The sequence below is a fragment of the Danio rerio genome, chromosome 9 (assembly GCF_052040795.2).
Source record: "Danio rerio strain M-AB ecotype USA chromosome 9, GRCz13ab, whole genome shotgun sequence".
Taxonomy (NCBI): Eukaryota; Metazoa; Chordata; class Actinopteri; order Cypriniformes; family Danionidae; genus Danio; species Danio rerio.
Genome location: NC_141029.1, coordinates 39,665,351 through 39,682,348, shown reverse-complemented (window position 1 = coordinate 39,682,348; position 16,998 = coordinate 39,665,351). Strand labels below are relative to the sequence as shown.

The following is a 16,998-nucleotide window of genomic DNA, read 5'->3' as shown; positions in this document are numbered from 1 at the left end:
CATGGAACTGTTCTATCATAGGCTAAGTACCCTTAATTTCTCTTAGTGTGTTGTATAAGATGCTATTACTTTAATAATTTGATCTATACAGAGCTGTGGTAGCATCCATCAAGATTTTTTAAAAGCATGTTTTTAAGTAAAAAAAAAAGAAAAAAAAAGACATGAGCAGTGCAGGATGTATTCTGTAGTGAAATATGCTGTCAGATCATGGTTTTGTTGTTTACGCTCCTGAGCCCCTTAGAGACCCTCTATGCCAAACCGAAGAGAGGATTTACTTTCCCCAGAGAAAGCTATAAATTTGAAATACAACTACAAAGATACATATTGCATAGTGTGTGTGGACTGAATTGAACAATGCTTTGGGTTTCTAATTTACAGAGATGTAAAACACTGCTCAATAATCTATAAGGCTGCATGACTGCACATTTGAATCTTCTTGACTACCATTGGCATTTACATAAACATTCTTCTGATATGGCAAAAACAATTAAGAAAGAATGGCAGCAACATATAAAAGCGCAAAGCTGGCAGTCAAAAACACCTAAAATCATAGTTCTTTGCCCTTTCGAGTAGATATTTTAATGTGTGAAAACGTAGCTGTGAAATCTAACAGCACAGCTGCTTTGGCACTGACTGAACCGTTTCGCTCGCTGTACCCCTACGTCCTGAATTTAGCCTGCCGTTTTTCTCTAAGGTAATGAAAAATGAGTAAAACATTTCTGTCAAGAAATGCCATTTAAAGCAGCGCTGAAAAAAATAATAGCAAATACCCCAACATTTAAACAGCAGCACAGATTTATGCCCAGGACATCAGAGGATGGCATAAACAATTGAACCATAAATGTATCTTGGCAAAGAGCCTATTTCAATGATGAGGTGTTGTCAAACTGTGTTTTAGCTTCGCCAACTACGATTTATATCATCACTAGAAAAAGTGAAAACAACTCAAAGCTTTATTTGGACAACTAAGCATTTATCTTCATTGCAACAGTGTTTGGTGCACTACAATCACATTAGTTCAGTCAACTCCAAATAATTAATTGCATATTGTGGTTATTAGGGCCACACACCAAGCTGATGGTCAGCTCTTGGGCTTTGTTGGTCTGTCAGTCAGTGATGGTCCAAGTTGGTCTAGTGCGTTCCACATGTCGCCTCTCACTGGGTTATGAATTGGCCCCCATGACAAACTAATTGAATAGCCCTGCCCCATGTAGTCCACCAAACCCCAGTCCTTAACCCAACCCTCATTAGAGGATGAGGAAATAAAACTAAAATGTATGAATGACATTCAAAAAAGTCTAATTGCCTTGAGATTTCCACTTTTATACAGCTAATTGAGTTATTATGACTAAACTGCATAATCCCACCTTTCTAGACAGTCCTATATAATGTACAGATTGGCTTAAAGCAGCTTTGTAGAGCTCAGAAAGCAACAACAGAAAATCAGATACATTGATTGGAATCTGTTCAGTGATGATTCAGTTCTGTTCAATGCAAATGTCAAAGTTGAAGGAGGTGATTCAACTGTAGGTCGGCTCTACTGAACCCATCGCGGAAATCAGAGGGCCCTAAAGATTACAGGGTTTCATTGGTGGCTTGTGATTATTCAGTCTTTACATTGACAACAGGAAACGGAGAGGAAAGGGATTGTTTATTTGGTTGTCAGCCAATTCTAGTATTGATCTTTGTTTGTTGGTGGATAACCCCCCTGGCTCTTGACTGATCTTGCTATAACCTCACCAATAAGCGGATGTAAGCAACAAAAGACGCATAGCCTGTGAGGAAACTCAGGATTCTGTGCTTACAGAGGTTGGTTTATGAGATGGATGAGGTTAAAAAAGTCATTCACAAAGGCAGAGAGATCTTTCTCAGACAGTAATTATCAACCTCGCTGAGAAAGAGCCCAGGTCATTGCGCAGAGGAAATAAAACAGGCAGTGAGCTCATGAATATTACAGAAGAGACAGAAATAAGTTGTTTCCTTTGAATTTGGTGGTATTAAGTTAAAGCAGGTCAACAAAGGAACATCTGAACCAAGACTAAGCTTTATACCATTAGTCTTTTTTTCACAATTGAAGCATGTTGTACTTAATTGGGCTGTATCTGTTAGCTTCTTCTACAAAAACTGTTTAATAGTCAAGCAAAAACAACAGCGTGCAAAGGGGCTTTACTTTAAGGATTGGTGGAATGAGGTTCTAAGTCCTGCGATGCTAGAAGGCTTTTCAAGATGATTACTAATGCAATGTACATCAAAGTGCACTAATGAGAACAGTGGAAACAGGAGGAGATAATTGGGCTCTAAATGGAACCAGAATCACAAATGTTTTATACAATCTAAACAAACCTTTGTTCATGTATCAGAGTCATGTTCATTTGCAAATACAACAGCTGAACTGCTCTAGAATTCCTTTGATATCGCAATGCATAAACATTGATGGGAAGGGGTGAAAAAAACTCACAAAAGAGCAAAAAATGTTTTTTTTTATTATCTGAAAATCAAACAAAATCAAAACTAATATGAGAATTGAATGAATAGCAATTAGTTATAGGTTTTTGAGATATGCAAATCTATATGTTCTAGACCTGAATTGTCTCGTCTTGAATAATATACTGTAGTGCTCATTTAATTGCAATTAAGGAATGACTTTATTTAACTTTTTTATTTATATACATTTAGTCAACCCAATACAATTTTAAAGGTGCAGTATGTAAGTTTGACACTCAGTGGTTAAACTAGGTATTGCACACCAGGTTCGAAACACATGCAAGTGCAGGTTGCCAGATTGATGACATCTACAGAAATGTGCCTGACTATCAAGCCTGAAGGATGATTCAAGGCTAATTCAGGTCGTGTTCTAAATAAAAACAATGGCAACCAACACCTGAAACTTATATTTTAGAAACGATTTCTATTTCTTGCAGCTGAACAACAGGATAAATAACAATAATCACCTCAGGTACACCCCATGTGCTTTATTCAGTGTTAAATGCTAATAATGTGAGTTTGGATGCCATTTCTCATGACATTTATTGCCATACTACTGAAAGCAGCAGCATAGAACTTTAGAACTGTGACTCAGTGCAAGCCAGCACATATCAGTGATTCAGCATGTACATTTAATAATGGTACAGAGGCTTAATATGTATTAATTAGATTATAAAGCTTACCCCTTCACTGGATTACAGTAAGAGAAATATTCTGTACTTCTGAATGTCTATATTTGAATTTCTGTGGCGTTGCATCTGGTTTAAACAGCCAAATTGTTTATCACTGCAAATCTCATCACGTAGTGTGTTGTTAGGACACAAGGTTACAATGTAACCTGCTCACCTAATGTTTACTTTTTTATTATTTATATTATTTTATAATTAATAGCCTCATGTGGGACTCTGAATGTGCGTCTTATTTCAGAGTCTGCTACTGTCCACCGGAGGTCACATTTCAGTCTCGGACGCATACTTTAAAAAACCTTCCTAAATGAATGAATCACACCTGGGGTGCTGAAATATAATTGGCCAAACTAGCATTGGATGGGTTAAATGACCAAAACAAAAGCAAAATTCCGGCACGTAATGCACATTTTCAAAGTAAAATATCTGACTTCTTGTTTTTCAGACAAACAATTATGTTCACTTAGCATGTTTCTTAAATATCAGCAAACATATTATAGTATTTTTATGCATTAGAAAAGTCAAAAACCTACATACAGCACCTTTAATATAAATGTGGCAGTGGTACCCTTTCTTGCACATCTCTGTATTCATCAACTGTGTAGCTTAAAAAGGTCATAAATAAAAAAATATATTAAAAAATGACATTTATGGAAAATTAGAACTCGGCAGTGTACTTTTCTCTGTCTCCTTTCTATGTAACTCACGTCACAGCCTTTTTTCCATATAGAGAAATATAGTATTCACTATGTAGTGAATAATGCATAGGTGAATGAATGAGCAGTTTCATATACAGGATATGAAGTAGGAATAATTGACGTTGGGTCAATGAATTATTGAAAAAGTAGAGTGTGCATTATTTTTCAATAATTTCAACAGTCCAGACTCAATTATTCCAAACCTCAAGACATTAGTTAGATGTTTTTTCCCTAAGAAATGTGCCAGTCCTTTCTCCTTAAACCATTGTCATTTCTTATGCATCTTATTCCAGGCTTGTGATGCCAAATAAGTTATTGTTGATATACAAGTTATACGGGTGTGTATGTATGTGTGAAAAAGATGGAAAAAAGCGAGTCTGTAATTTGAACTGCTTGTAAAACAGTGACACTGCGCTTTGTCTCAGCCTCAGACATCAAGCCCTCAGAGGCCTAGCTGAACATCTGAAGCATATGGCACACACAATATGAAAGATTTTAGACACTTTAAATGCATTATCTAATTGGAAATATACAATGTGTTTTTAAAGATCCACTTAGAAACAAAACTGTCATGATGTCCTGAAGCTGTTGTGTTAACAAGCACTGTTTAGTGACCATTTATACACTGGGTTTTCAAAAATACTGTATGTGTAGTTAGACCCAAAGCCTTTAAAATACATCCTAGAGTTTTGAACTCTGGTCAGTTAGGGACATCACAGTAGAAATTTCCACTACCCTAAACACAAGGCTGATAAAAGCGAGCTTTGACTGCTTGCTTTACATGTCAGGCAGAGTGGTCCTGGGTCAATGAAAGCGGCAAAGATGTCCAGACCTTCTGTCACAAGCCTGAAGAACTGGCTACGCAAGACTACACCACTCTATTGAGATGTCATGTAGCTTTTCAGTCACTTACAGAAAAGCCATACAGTGTGGAGCACATTTGTTAAAGTTTCACTATAGAAAGCTTACATGATCCTATTCAAGCGTTTCAAATGTGCAAATATTTTACGTGATTTTAACATAATTGTAAATCTGAAGATCATGTTTTTTTAAGGGGTTTTAAACTATTTTCTTGCAAAAGTTGATCGCAAATTTAATACAACAAAGTTCATGTGTGTTATGGTTTGCGTGAGTGTGTATTTGTACAGTGTAAGTTCTCATCCTGTTGTTTGCTTGGTTGTTGTCTTTATGAGTTTTAGTTAATTTGCTCAGTAATAAGGAACTATAATGTGGTTGTGCTTGAACTACTTCATAGCTTTTTGTTTACATAAATTACATACCTTTGAACATTGATCAACCAATCAGAATAAAGCAATGCGCAAATGTAATGCTCATGTGGATCAAAATGATGAGTCCAGCTCAAGGTAGTTTGTCTATGTGAGGAAACAAACTCTGTTTATTAAAGAATGTAGCTCAATGTTTGGAAAAACCAGCAGATGGAGCTTCATGAACAGAGCTTTTATTCTTAAGACAATATCTGTTTTCAATAACATCTTTAAGGGCGTTGGCTTAAATTCTAAGACAGAAACTCTCGGAACGGGCTCCATTTGAATCTTGGCAAAGTCAATTTCCAAATGCCGTTCATCTGAATAACGATTATGCGTGAGTTTAAACTTAAGAGCTTTAAGGAAATTAAAGAGGACTGACGCTGTGCCTGATGAATTACAGACATTTGCAAACAACAATTCAACATCACCCGCTTTTGGCCAGTGACAAATTTCTGCAGCTATTGAAGCCAAGGGAAATGTTTTTATAGGCCCCTGAAGATCCAAGAGAGCCAGCTACTTTCAAAGAAGTTTGTGGAGAAAGAGGAAAGATTTAGAGAATGATGAAATGTCAGCGAGTAGATCTCATATGGAGTGTTGCTCAGAAAGATGTGTCTGAAGTGGGAAAAAAGTGGAAACATCGGCACTCCTCAAAGTGAAAGCAATGTGTAAATTTGGGCCAAGCCCACATTACAAGACTTCATGTTTTAAATCTTCAACAAAATGCCACAGATAACAGCCAACTCTAAGCATGATGTGTATGCGAGATGAGAATAGAACCAAAAAAAAAAAAAAAAAAACTTCATGTGAGGAAGTGTCTCCACTTCAATATGATTAGCTTTTTACTTTGATTATGTTGCAACTGGTTTGCAACCATGACAGAATAACGGATGTCACGTGACTAGCAAAACTCAATAATGACTTCAAGACTAGTGACAGGTTTGGTTTGAGAGCAGCATAATGATATGAAATACTATTGACAAACTTCTGCTAAATGGAAAATATGATCTACTTATAGCAAAACTTAAGTTTAACTGCTTCAAGAAAAGAGCTGTTTTTTTATGCACTCACCGGCCAATTTAGTTAGTGTTCTACTGCTCTTTAACAAAAATTTCTAATCAGCCAATCACATGGCAGCAACTCATGCATTTAGGCATGTAGACATGGTCAAAAGAATCTGCTGCAGTTCAAACAAAGCATCAGAGTGGGGAAGAAAGGTGACTTTGAACGTGGCATGCATGTTGGTGATAGACGGGCTGGTCTGAGTATTTCAGAAAGTGCTAAAGTACTGGGATTTTCATCCACAGCCAGCAGAGGAGAATAGCCAGACTGGTTCGAGCTGATAGAAAGGCAAAAGTAACTCAAATGACCACTTGTTACACCGAGGTATGCAGAAGAGAATCTCTGAATGGACAACACGTCGAAATTTGAGACAGATGGGCTACAGCAGCAGAAGACCACACGGGGTGCCACTCCTGTCAGCTAAGAACAGGAAACTGAGGATACAATTCACATAGGCTCAACAACATGAAATTTGGTGTCAACAACATGAAAGCATGGATCCATCCTGCCTTGTATCAACAGTTCAGGCTGGTGGTGGTAAAATGGTGTGGGGGATATTTTCTTTGGGCCCATAAGTGCCAATTGAGCATCCTGTCAATGCCACAGCCTACCTGAGTATATTGCTGACTATGTCTATCCCCATATGACCACAGTGTACTGATCTTCTGATGGCTAATTCCAGCAGGATAACGTGCCATGTCATAAAGCGTGAATCATCTCAGACTAGTTTCTTGAACATGAAAATGAGTTCACTGTACTCAAATGGCCTTCACAGTCAACAGATCTCAATCCAGTAGAGCACCTTTGGGATGTGGTGGACTGGGAGATTCACATCATGGATGTGCAGCCGACAAATCTGCAGCAACTGCGTGATGCTATCATGTCAATATGGACCAAAATCTCTAAGGAATATTTCCTGTACCTTGTTGAATCTATGCCATGAAGGATTAGGGCAGTTCTGATGACAAGGGGGTCCAACCCAGTACTAGTACCTAATAAAGTGGCCAGTGAGTGTATTTACACTGTACTGAGAACCAAAAGGGCTTTGTGTACACCTAATCCATAGTGGTTTGCAATCTTGTTTTCAAATTTTCAATCAAACCTTCTTTTGTTATCTTCAATGCGTGCACACACAATAAGATTGCTGCTGACCATTTGCTTTAAGAGAAATGCTGTGCAGATGTTATAATAAATAAATGCACAGACAATTGAAGAATGTTCAAATAGGTAAAATGCAGCATTGCAGAAGTGCTATCAAGTGATCACAGCTAAGTGTTTTTAAGAGTGGTGCCACTTCTCATAAGGAGTAGGGGTTGTAACCCCGGTGTCCTGGCCAAATTCCCTCCATCAGTCTTTATTCATCATTGCCTCCCAATCATCCCCATCCACCAAATTGGCTATATCACTGTCTCTCCACTCCCTCAAAAGCTGGTGTGTGGTAAGTACACTGGAGCTGTTGCCCTGAGGCAGCTGTCGCATCATCCAAGTGGATGCTGCACACTGGTGGTGGTGTGGAGAGGTTTATTACAAAATGAGGGTTAATATGAATAATCACTAAACACCGCGTTTTGACACCTATTTGACCATAAAAGCGCTCACGTTAATGACTTTAGATGCGTGTGCTCTCTGCTCGTCACAATGTGTGAATGAGACCAAGTGCAGACCGCATGCTTCTGACTGTCTGCACATACATAAGCATGTGGTCTTTCTCGCTTTTAAGAGCAACAAGTGAGGACAACTGGACAGGGGGCGGTAAATAATGGAATAATCGTTTATCTCGATTAATGGTTTTTCATAATTGTTAGAAGCCATAATCAAAATCGAAATCAGATTTTCGATTAATTGCACAGCCCTAAGAAATGATACAAATAACAATTCTCAATTTTTTCAGCAATTACAAAAAAAAGCCATACTTAAATCAAGTATGCCTTCATTTAATCAGGAACTGCATTTTTAAAATCAAGTAAATGCAACTTCTCCGAAAACAATCATACACCTTGCAAATTTCAAAAGGACCAATTCACTAAATTATGAATGTATAACTTCACCACAAGCACCAAACGCCAACACGAGTCTTTACAAGGACGAAGAGGCTGAGTTTTACAATGAGTACTTGACTTAACTGACAAAACTTGACCTGGCAGCATAATCTCCAACATACTTCAATAGTAAGATCAACAGAAAAAAATCTAGATAGATAAAGAGCAAGGTAAAGGACTGAAGGTCAACAGCATCAGACAGCACAGAGACTATGACACTGAAGACCTTGAAGATGTTCTGGAGATGAAAAGAGATGTGTGGAGGCTGTCTGAACAAGAGAGAGATCTTGATTGCGTCTGACAGAACCTGGAAGTCGTTTGAAAACGTTTGTTATTTTGAGTGTCTGGAAATCTCCTTAATGGTGCCGAGCCTCACCTTACGGTCTTCTTTGAACATCTCTGCTGCTGTGGTGAAATGAGGGACGGCATTCTTGCAGTGCGGACACCCTGGGGAAAAACAACAAGAGACAAGCATTCATCGAGCTGTCTCACCTTATATTGCAGAGAACAAACAGCAAGAGGTGATATACACCAGCATACACAAATAGAGAAGAAAACTAAAGCGAAAGAACCCAACACAATGATTGAATAACTTAAGACAATAACATCAAACAAAGTAATCCATCACTGTCTGTGTGTAGCAGGTAAGAAATGTCAAAATTCAATGGTACAGCATGTCAAAGGTAGATTTATTATTCTCTCAGACAGCCCAACGGGAGCTTTCCTGAGGCAGTGTATGTCCATCAAACTTCCTGAAGAATCAGCAAGAGTTTCTACTCTCAGAACTCCTAAACTTTAATTTCTATCATGTTCTTTTGAGGTGGTTTTGATACTGCGGGTGTTATTCTTATGAATTATGCATGGCATTTGGTGTGAAATGTTACAAATGAACAAGCTCCATTAAATAAACAGCTGCCTTAAGCTAAACCTTGCCAAATGGTGAGGCTACGTAGCCATGGGACAACCTTCCCATTTACTGCACGAGTTTAGCTTGTCACGAAATCTTGTTTGCGCACATCTGTGGTGCTTTACATCTTCAAAAAGAAAGTTACTCAAGTAAGCGAGCTCACTTTTGGAACGCTGGTGATTTTTAAATGGCAGTTAATGGCACGGTTATAATTTGGAGGGCTGCAAACAAAGGCCTGTTTGTTTGAGGAACAAGGCATCTAATTTAAGACGCACGAGGGTCATTATAAATAATGGAGCACAAAGTTGCGTACCTTCCCTTTTGGCTCATGTTGCTATTATATGTGGAGAAGAAAGGCTGGGCAGACCTCCAGACTCATGCAAGGTCGATGCCAGTCTGTCTCGGTGCCCAGTTAGATAGGCTAAGCAAGAACTCAAGGCTAAATTTAAAATAACAGCACATAATCATTTTTCATCATATGCAAGAAGAAATTTTGGGTGCGTTTCTATCGGCTCTCTAGTTCAGTAGAACGCACAGTGCCTTGAGGACAATTTTTAGGGTGTTGAGGGCACTGATGCAGAAAATGTGGATGGATAATAAAACAGTAATGTGGCGAATTGCGCATGCATAAATTAGAAGTAGTGCTAAAAAGACAAATGTCTGTGAAAACTGAAAAGCAAAAACTCTACTCATTTAAATATAAAGTCTGCATGTACTGCAGATTCATTCATTCATTTACTACACTAATACTCAAACGTGCATGATGTTAGTCACTTCATGAGCATTTTAACATTTTAATGAGAAAATTTATTGTCATATCATGAACAGTACACAGAAAATCCCTCCATATGAACAGAAATCATGAGTTGCTTTTCAGGCCAAATGGTCCCTAGTTGTGCTTCTACATGAGCCTAGTATGGCTCACTACAATTACAAACAATTCTAGGCCTATAATTCTAAACGGCTAGACAATCATGCTGGTAAAGTGCGTGTGTATGTGACGTCACCACTCTGTTGGTCGACTGGCAGTTTGGCTGGTTAAGCAGAAGTGTGCAATTTCTTTTTTTCTGATAATTATGAAAGTAAAAAGTCCAAAAAGTAGTAATATGGGGCAGGTTGCACCAGCAGTGCGCAAGTTAAAACGTAGCCTAGTTGTGACTTAAAGGGACACTATAAGTTACAACTTACACATTACTAAATATTTTTGTGTTGTACCACTGAACTTAGTTTAAACGTAACGCTACATTCCAACTAAATATTTACTGCAGCCTCCCCAATGTATAACGGTAGAAAAGAGACAACAGCAAGAGTAGTTTACATTGAGGAGCTCGCGATCATAATGAAGAACGATGTTCCTCTACTCACAGCCATAATTTCCTCCCAAATCTCACATTTGCTTCGGTTTGTGAAAGGAAAGTTTTATTTTTTCCAAGAAGTCTTTTGTGTTTATTGTAGCCGTCAATTAAAATGAGAATTTCTTCATGACTGAGTTTTTCTTCCTGATATTTTCTCTTGCATGTGTAAGATATAAAAATAAAATTCAAGTTTAATGTTTTGAGAACTTCATGTGTATTTCACCTGCATTCATGGCTCGCAAAGCAGGGGTTCGTTCTTCGTACCTCGCTTAAATGATCTAAGATGATTTGGCAGATCCGGGATCTTTTCATCTCGATAACTGATCTCTCGCTAATTTGGTTCTTCAAACGAGTTCGCGAATCAGATTAGAATGTCTGGATAAACTGATCTGAGATTTCTGCGTGTGTTGTGAAGGACAGATTTATCGATCCTCGAAATCATGATCAGCAAGGCAACGATTGGTTGACGTAACAGCAGCGTAATGACATCATCTGATTAATATTCAATTATCCATGTGAGCAAAATTACATTAAATTTGCAGTAAACAGTTTGTTAAATATGACACGCAATAACCTTCCACATTTGTTGTGAGCTGCAGGCTTTACACTTTCATGTGTCAGGTGTATTCATCATGTATTTTAATGCAAATCAATGTATTTAGTTCAACTTTAGAAAAGATTTTCTTTATTATAGTAGCCGTTTTTTAATCGGTGTAAAGAATAACTGGATGTTTACAAAAGCATTTTGATATTGGTAAAGGCATCTGCAACTTTTGTAAAGCATCAAATCACTGGCATATTAACTATCAAAACATGTTTATGACTGCATAAATGTATTATTGCTTTTTTTTTTACTCCATTGTACTAAAGCGATTTAAAAAGTTCATATATGTATAACTTTATTTATTTTATTAATAACTATAACTTTATATATAAATATTTACCATTTTCCCAAGTGTATATAACTACTACTGTAAGAAAATATCAGAATTCGGAACATACTTTATTATCTTTGTTTGAACTGAGCCAATCTAATCCTGTTTATATGAATTAAACCTGCTCCCGATCAGGTTTGACCTAGCTGAACTGTTGCTATGACAACAACTCTCGGATCAGCTTGGAAGAACGAAACGATCCTGGATCGTGTCAAATCGTCAATATCCAAATCCAGCTAACAGGGTAATCCATGTACGAAGAACGGACCTCAGATGTGTTTGTCATCTGTTATTAGTGGCTGACTATTCAAACAAGTGCTACAAAAATGTAATTTGTCCTTTAATTTTCATATTGGACAATTATCAATAGACACATAAGTTGCATAATTTTAAAGCAGTTAAACAATTTAAATGCTTTTAATTTGAATGCGACTATGCATGACTTTACGGAGAGCTTAAGACTTACTAATTACGCTTTTCCTTAATGTGGTGCAACCGAAGTAAGAATAAATTTAGTTACAAACTAGCTAGTAGTTACTAAGCCCCTAGTGTGGACTTTACATTCCAGTTTAAGAAAGAACTTATGATCAGCTGGTGCCACCCTACCATGGGATCTGTCCATATTGCTGTTTACATTACACTTGTGTTATCATGGCAACGACTGACACATTTGCATTTACATTCATGATGACTGGCCCGCTGGACCGGATCGGTACAGAATGGAATAGTTAAGCAAAAAGAACTGAACTACTGTATAGTAGATTTTACTTGCAGTATTAATGTAATAATAATGTTATTTACAAGGAATAATTGCACACACTGAAAAAAATAATTCATTAGATTTACTAAAGTTTTTTTTTAAGGTGATTGGTTGCAGACTGAATTTAAACAAACAAATTAAGTTAAACTTTACTCAATTTAATTTCTTTGTTGAAATTTAGCCCATTTCCCAGAGATGGGTTGCAGCTGGAAGGACATTTGCTGCGTAAAAAACATATGCTGGATAAGTTGGCGGTTCATTTCGCTGTGGCGACCCCAGATTAATAAAGGGACTAAGCCGAAAAGAAAATGAATGAATGAATGAAATTTAGCCTATATAAATTGTTTGCAACTGCTCACCTTAAAAATTAATTTTTAATAATCCAATAAATTAGTTTTTCAGTGCAGTTCTTCTTGTGCATTTTAATCATTACAAGTATAAAACAGAATTTGACAAGCACAGTAAATGACATTTCGTTATTATTAATTTTTTATTATTGTTATATTGAATGTTTCAATTACTGTGATATGCTTTTTGATTACGCATAATTATTACAACCAAAAAAACAGAGTCCAGAAACTGAAAATAGAAAAAAAAAGGGTTATAAAAATGCATTTCATAAGCTCCCAGGCGTTCAAATTGTCAAAAATGTTCCAGTGCACGGAAGCTTTTACTCCCTAGTCATTCCCAGAATGCACTAGAGGTGTACTAACTTGACATTGACATCTGACAGAAGGCTTATGAAATCCTAAGCCCTAGAGTCTGCTTGATATCCTCTAAGAACATCTTGTTTCAACTATCATGCTTGCTCCAAAGTGTTACCACTGTTATCAAGGGTGGCTAGGTGATATTTAAGCCTTCAGTTCAAATGCAAAGACATGCCTTATCATTAACTAAAAAAAAAGTTGCTTCTGTTGCAATGAAAGCTGCCCACTGTATGCTCATTGAATGGTGCCGTTCACCAGAACAAAGCAACACTGAATGAATCATTCAATCTTGGCATAGCATGGTTTTAAATCAATCACTTCTCTATTCAAACCAACATTTATTCCACTAATTAACTGTTTTGATTAACGGTCTTTAATATGCAATACAAAAATGGCTTTTTTCAGTTGAATCACATGAAAAATGAAGCTGTATGTAGAGGATCCAGTGAGACTGAGAGGTCAGTGGATATTGAGTGTGATACAATTCAGTCTAATGGAAAATAATTACAGCATTGTTCATTGATTACACGCTGCAATTATGTGAAACGCCCCAGTTATGATAACAAAAAGGCCATATTAATATGAAATTATGTTAACAATTGTATGCACAACTAGCAGTGTTGCTGCTCATAATGAAGAGAAGTCAAATCACTGATGTAATTTTCAAAGAAAAAGAGTCAGGCTATTGTTTAACGTGCAAAAAAGAAAAAAAATCCAGCTTATATTTTACCTTTAAAAATGATTAATTACAAAAGAAAATACAGAAAATGGCCTTTTTTCTGTATTATGATTATGACAAATTAGGCATATTTCCTCTTCTCCAGTTTTTATTACTGCAGTGCCTCTGCATACTGTACAGACATGGGAAAAAAATAAGATGCCATTTAAAATGTTTAGTTTTTCTGGAATCATATATTTTTTATAGTTTTGTGTTTGATTCAAATGTTTTTTTATGGTTATTCTGTAAACTATGGACAGCATTTCTTCCTAATTAAAAAAACAAAACTATGTTAGTTTAGAGCAGGGATTCTCAACCAGTGAGCCGCGGCCCACTAGTGTGCCTCAGCGATCCTGCAGGTGGGCCGTGAGATAGCTTAAGATTAACCCTCAATGTTGTACTATCATTTTTGGATTGTAATATTAATTTGCTATATTAAAATGATCAAAGTTATGCACTTGCTCCTGTTCTCTGTGGAGCTGTTCACTGTTCCTGTCAGCGATCTCCCCATAATATCTAGCTGCAAACTCAACCGCTACCAGATCGACATTTAGGGTGTTTTACTGTATTTTACATTTGTCTATACATTTGCATACTTTTAAATAGTAGATATTTCATCGTTAATATTCAGTCAGTCCAGTTTAAAGCAGAAGCTGGTCTTTTGCAATCTATTAATATATTATATTAATATCTTTAAATATATTAATAAATAAAGGTTTAAATGAGCATTTCATAAAAACATTTTAGACAAAATATTAGACTGGAGGGCCTTTAAAAATTGATTGGAGATTGAAGTGGGCTTGAGCGCATTTAAAAATAACACCATGTCATATTTTTTAATGCCATGTCGGCAGTTTTCACTGCAAAAAGTATTAATTTAAAATAAAAACAAAACAAAAAAACTCCAAGAGTAATTCAATAATATTTTTAACGTTATATATGATAAAGAAATCCTGGTAAACTATGCTGAATATCTCTTTAAGTTATTAAAAGCAGGACTAAGGAATAAGAACCTATGACTTTTCAAATGGTCTCTGACATTTTTTTTGTAGTGCTGTATATTAACAATACTGAAGTTAGTATGTGATAAAATACACTATAAAGCGTAATTACCTGCACACGGTTTCTTGTTTTATGTTTTATGTCAGAGAACGTGCATCAAATGACAAGATCCGTCTCCCTGACTATTGCTATGATCCGGAGATTTGTTTACACACAAACTCAAACACATAGCAACGCTGCAATTCTTGACAACAAGTCAACAAGCAACATGAAGAAAAGAAAAGAAAATGAACTGAATGCCAAAAAGGATGAGACAGTGTTGAGGAAGACGTGGGCAGCAGTTTGATGTTTTGTTTTCGGCTGTCTATAGTCCTTCTCTAGCAATTTCATTGGCTGTTGCTCATCACTGCTTTCTTGCTAGTGACAACGTGCAGACCAGACGACTGCTTGGCCAGATTTCAAAACCGTTTCAAATGCATTGTAGCATCTGCGCAAATTGGAAGAGTGTCACAATGAGTTGGGAACGATCTGGGGCAGATGGCGCAGTTGTACAATATATAAAAAGACCACAGATATTAGCATTAGCAAATAAATTATTAAGTAAAATAATTTAGAGAAAATAAATAGAAAATAAATGACTTTATTTATTTCTATTCATTTAAAGATACACAAATGAGAATAGAAATGAACAAAGTAAAAGTTTGTTTTCTTTTTTATTCCTGTTTAGAATATAACCAAGCCTTTGTCATTTATAAGGGATTTATAAAGCATAAATAGTCCTCACTTTGGATTAGTTCACATACCTGAATGAAGTTGAGTTAATAAAGCATTTATTAACATACAAAATAACTATTACTATATGCCTGAATAATTAGAATTATAAATGTTCATTTAAATAGTTTATTATTCAATTACTAACGCATTCAGAATCATCTTAAAATAGCACCAACTATTACTAAATAACTGGTTAGTAAATAATGCAAAACAAATTAGTAAAAAAGAATCATGAACAAAGTATGAAAACAATTATTAAGCAATGTTAAATGTGCTTATAAGTCAAGAATAGAGCATTTGTATATGTAGTTATAAACTGCTTTATCAGGGTATGTACAGGAATCAGAGACTGAAATTTAAAACATTAAAACTCATCGGCCCTTTAGGTTTCAACTGTTAACATTGGTGACATTTTAACTTACCGTGTATTTGATAAATACTGATTGTAAGAAACTAATCCTAAACTAAAACATTATTCACATACAAAATAAAATGCAAATCCAGCAGGTGGTGCCCTTAGAACAGCATAAAATAACGGTGTTGCTTTGGTTACTGCAGTAAACAAAGCAGCGTCATGTCAAATCTAGCTGGATTATTTTCGATTTCATAAACTACGTAGCATCCCACTATTCGCAGATTAAATGCTAGCATACAACTTTACATTATATAATTCACAGTGTGAAGGTATTAGTATAAGGGTTGTATAAGTGTTGCCAAAATCACCCTAAATTAAATGATGTTCATAATGCAATATGTATGAATACTTCACAATTTAAGTAAATAAATCTAGAGCATTGCAGTCATGAGAGCTGCCTTAACTAGTCTGTCATATTTCTTCTTCCTTGCAGCAGCTACCTTTGTCTTGTTCATTAAGAGTCTTTGTTAGGGCCCTATTCTTTGTAAAGCTAGTCTGGAACAATATGTAATACAAAAAGCACTATATAACTAAGGTGAATTGAAAAGAATTGCATTTCACAAATAGCAACTGACTATTAAAAGACACCAATAATTAATCTCCTTTTGTTTCTTTATGGTAAACATTTGTAATGGTTCAGAATTGTAAAGATATGCATACATCATATTTAACTGTTGATGCCTACTTAAACCATTGAAATAAAACATTATATGCAGGAAGCTACGGTGCCATTAAGCAGATGTTACGCCACCTGCACATTTCAGAGCTTCAAATAATTGCTGTCGCACATGTTGCTTTAGGAGAATGCACTAAAATTTGGACTCATTTGCCTATAACTCTGACTAAAGGATTGATAGGAGCCTGGATACGTGCTTTGAGACATAAACTACAGCTGCAGTATTTTAGAAAAAACAGAAGGCTTACATGGAGCATAAAACATGACCAAGGCGTGTTTCTTCTTTTTCAGCGATTCCCTGAAATCTTCGGCTCCCAGGTGGCTCACGCTGGACGGCATCTCATCCCATGACTTTTCTGGAGGAGGTGGAGCCTGGGGACTGAGAGCAAGAGAGAAAGAGAGCCTGTGAGATAATAGGTGAGCCGCTGGGAAGGAGATATCTGGAACTGCAACAATTACATCATGTTTGGTTTCTAGATAATAATACATTCAAATTATCAGGTTAATATAGTGAT

At 36.3% G+C, this 16,998-nt stretch overlaps 1 protein-coding gene and 1 long non-coding RNA gene across 4 annotated transcripts in view; one reads left to right on the top strand and one right to left on the bottom strand.

Annotated features, from left to right (window-relative positions):
• Positions 1-16,998, bottom strand: part of pdia5 (protein disulfide isomerase family A, member 5) — an 84,493-nt gene that overhangs the window by 2,286 nt on the left and 65,209 nt on the right. Inside the window, 2 exon segments of the mRNA NM_001113576.1 lie at positions 8,611-8,681; positions 16,732-16,862. Of these exon segments, the coding sequence (NP_001107048.1) occupies positions 8,611-8,681; positions 16,732-16,862 (202 nt within the window).
• LOC137496491 (uncharacterized) overlaps positions 16,773-16,998 on the top strand; it is a 65,319-nt gene continuing 65,093 nt past the window's right edge. For all 3 annotated transcript variants that reach the window (XR_015499740.1, XR_015499741.1, XR_015499742.1), the window contains exon 1: positions 16,773-16,900. This is a non-coding gene — a long non-coding RNA (uncharacterized LOC137496491). The remainder of the gene's footprint in view (positions 16,901-16,998) is intronic.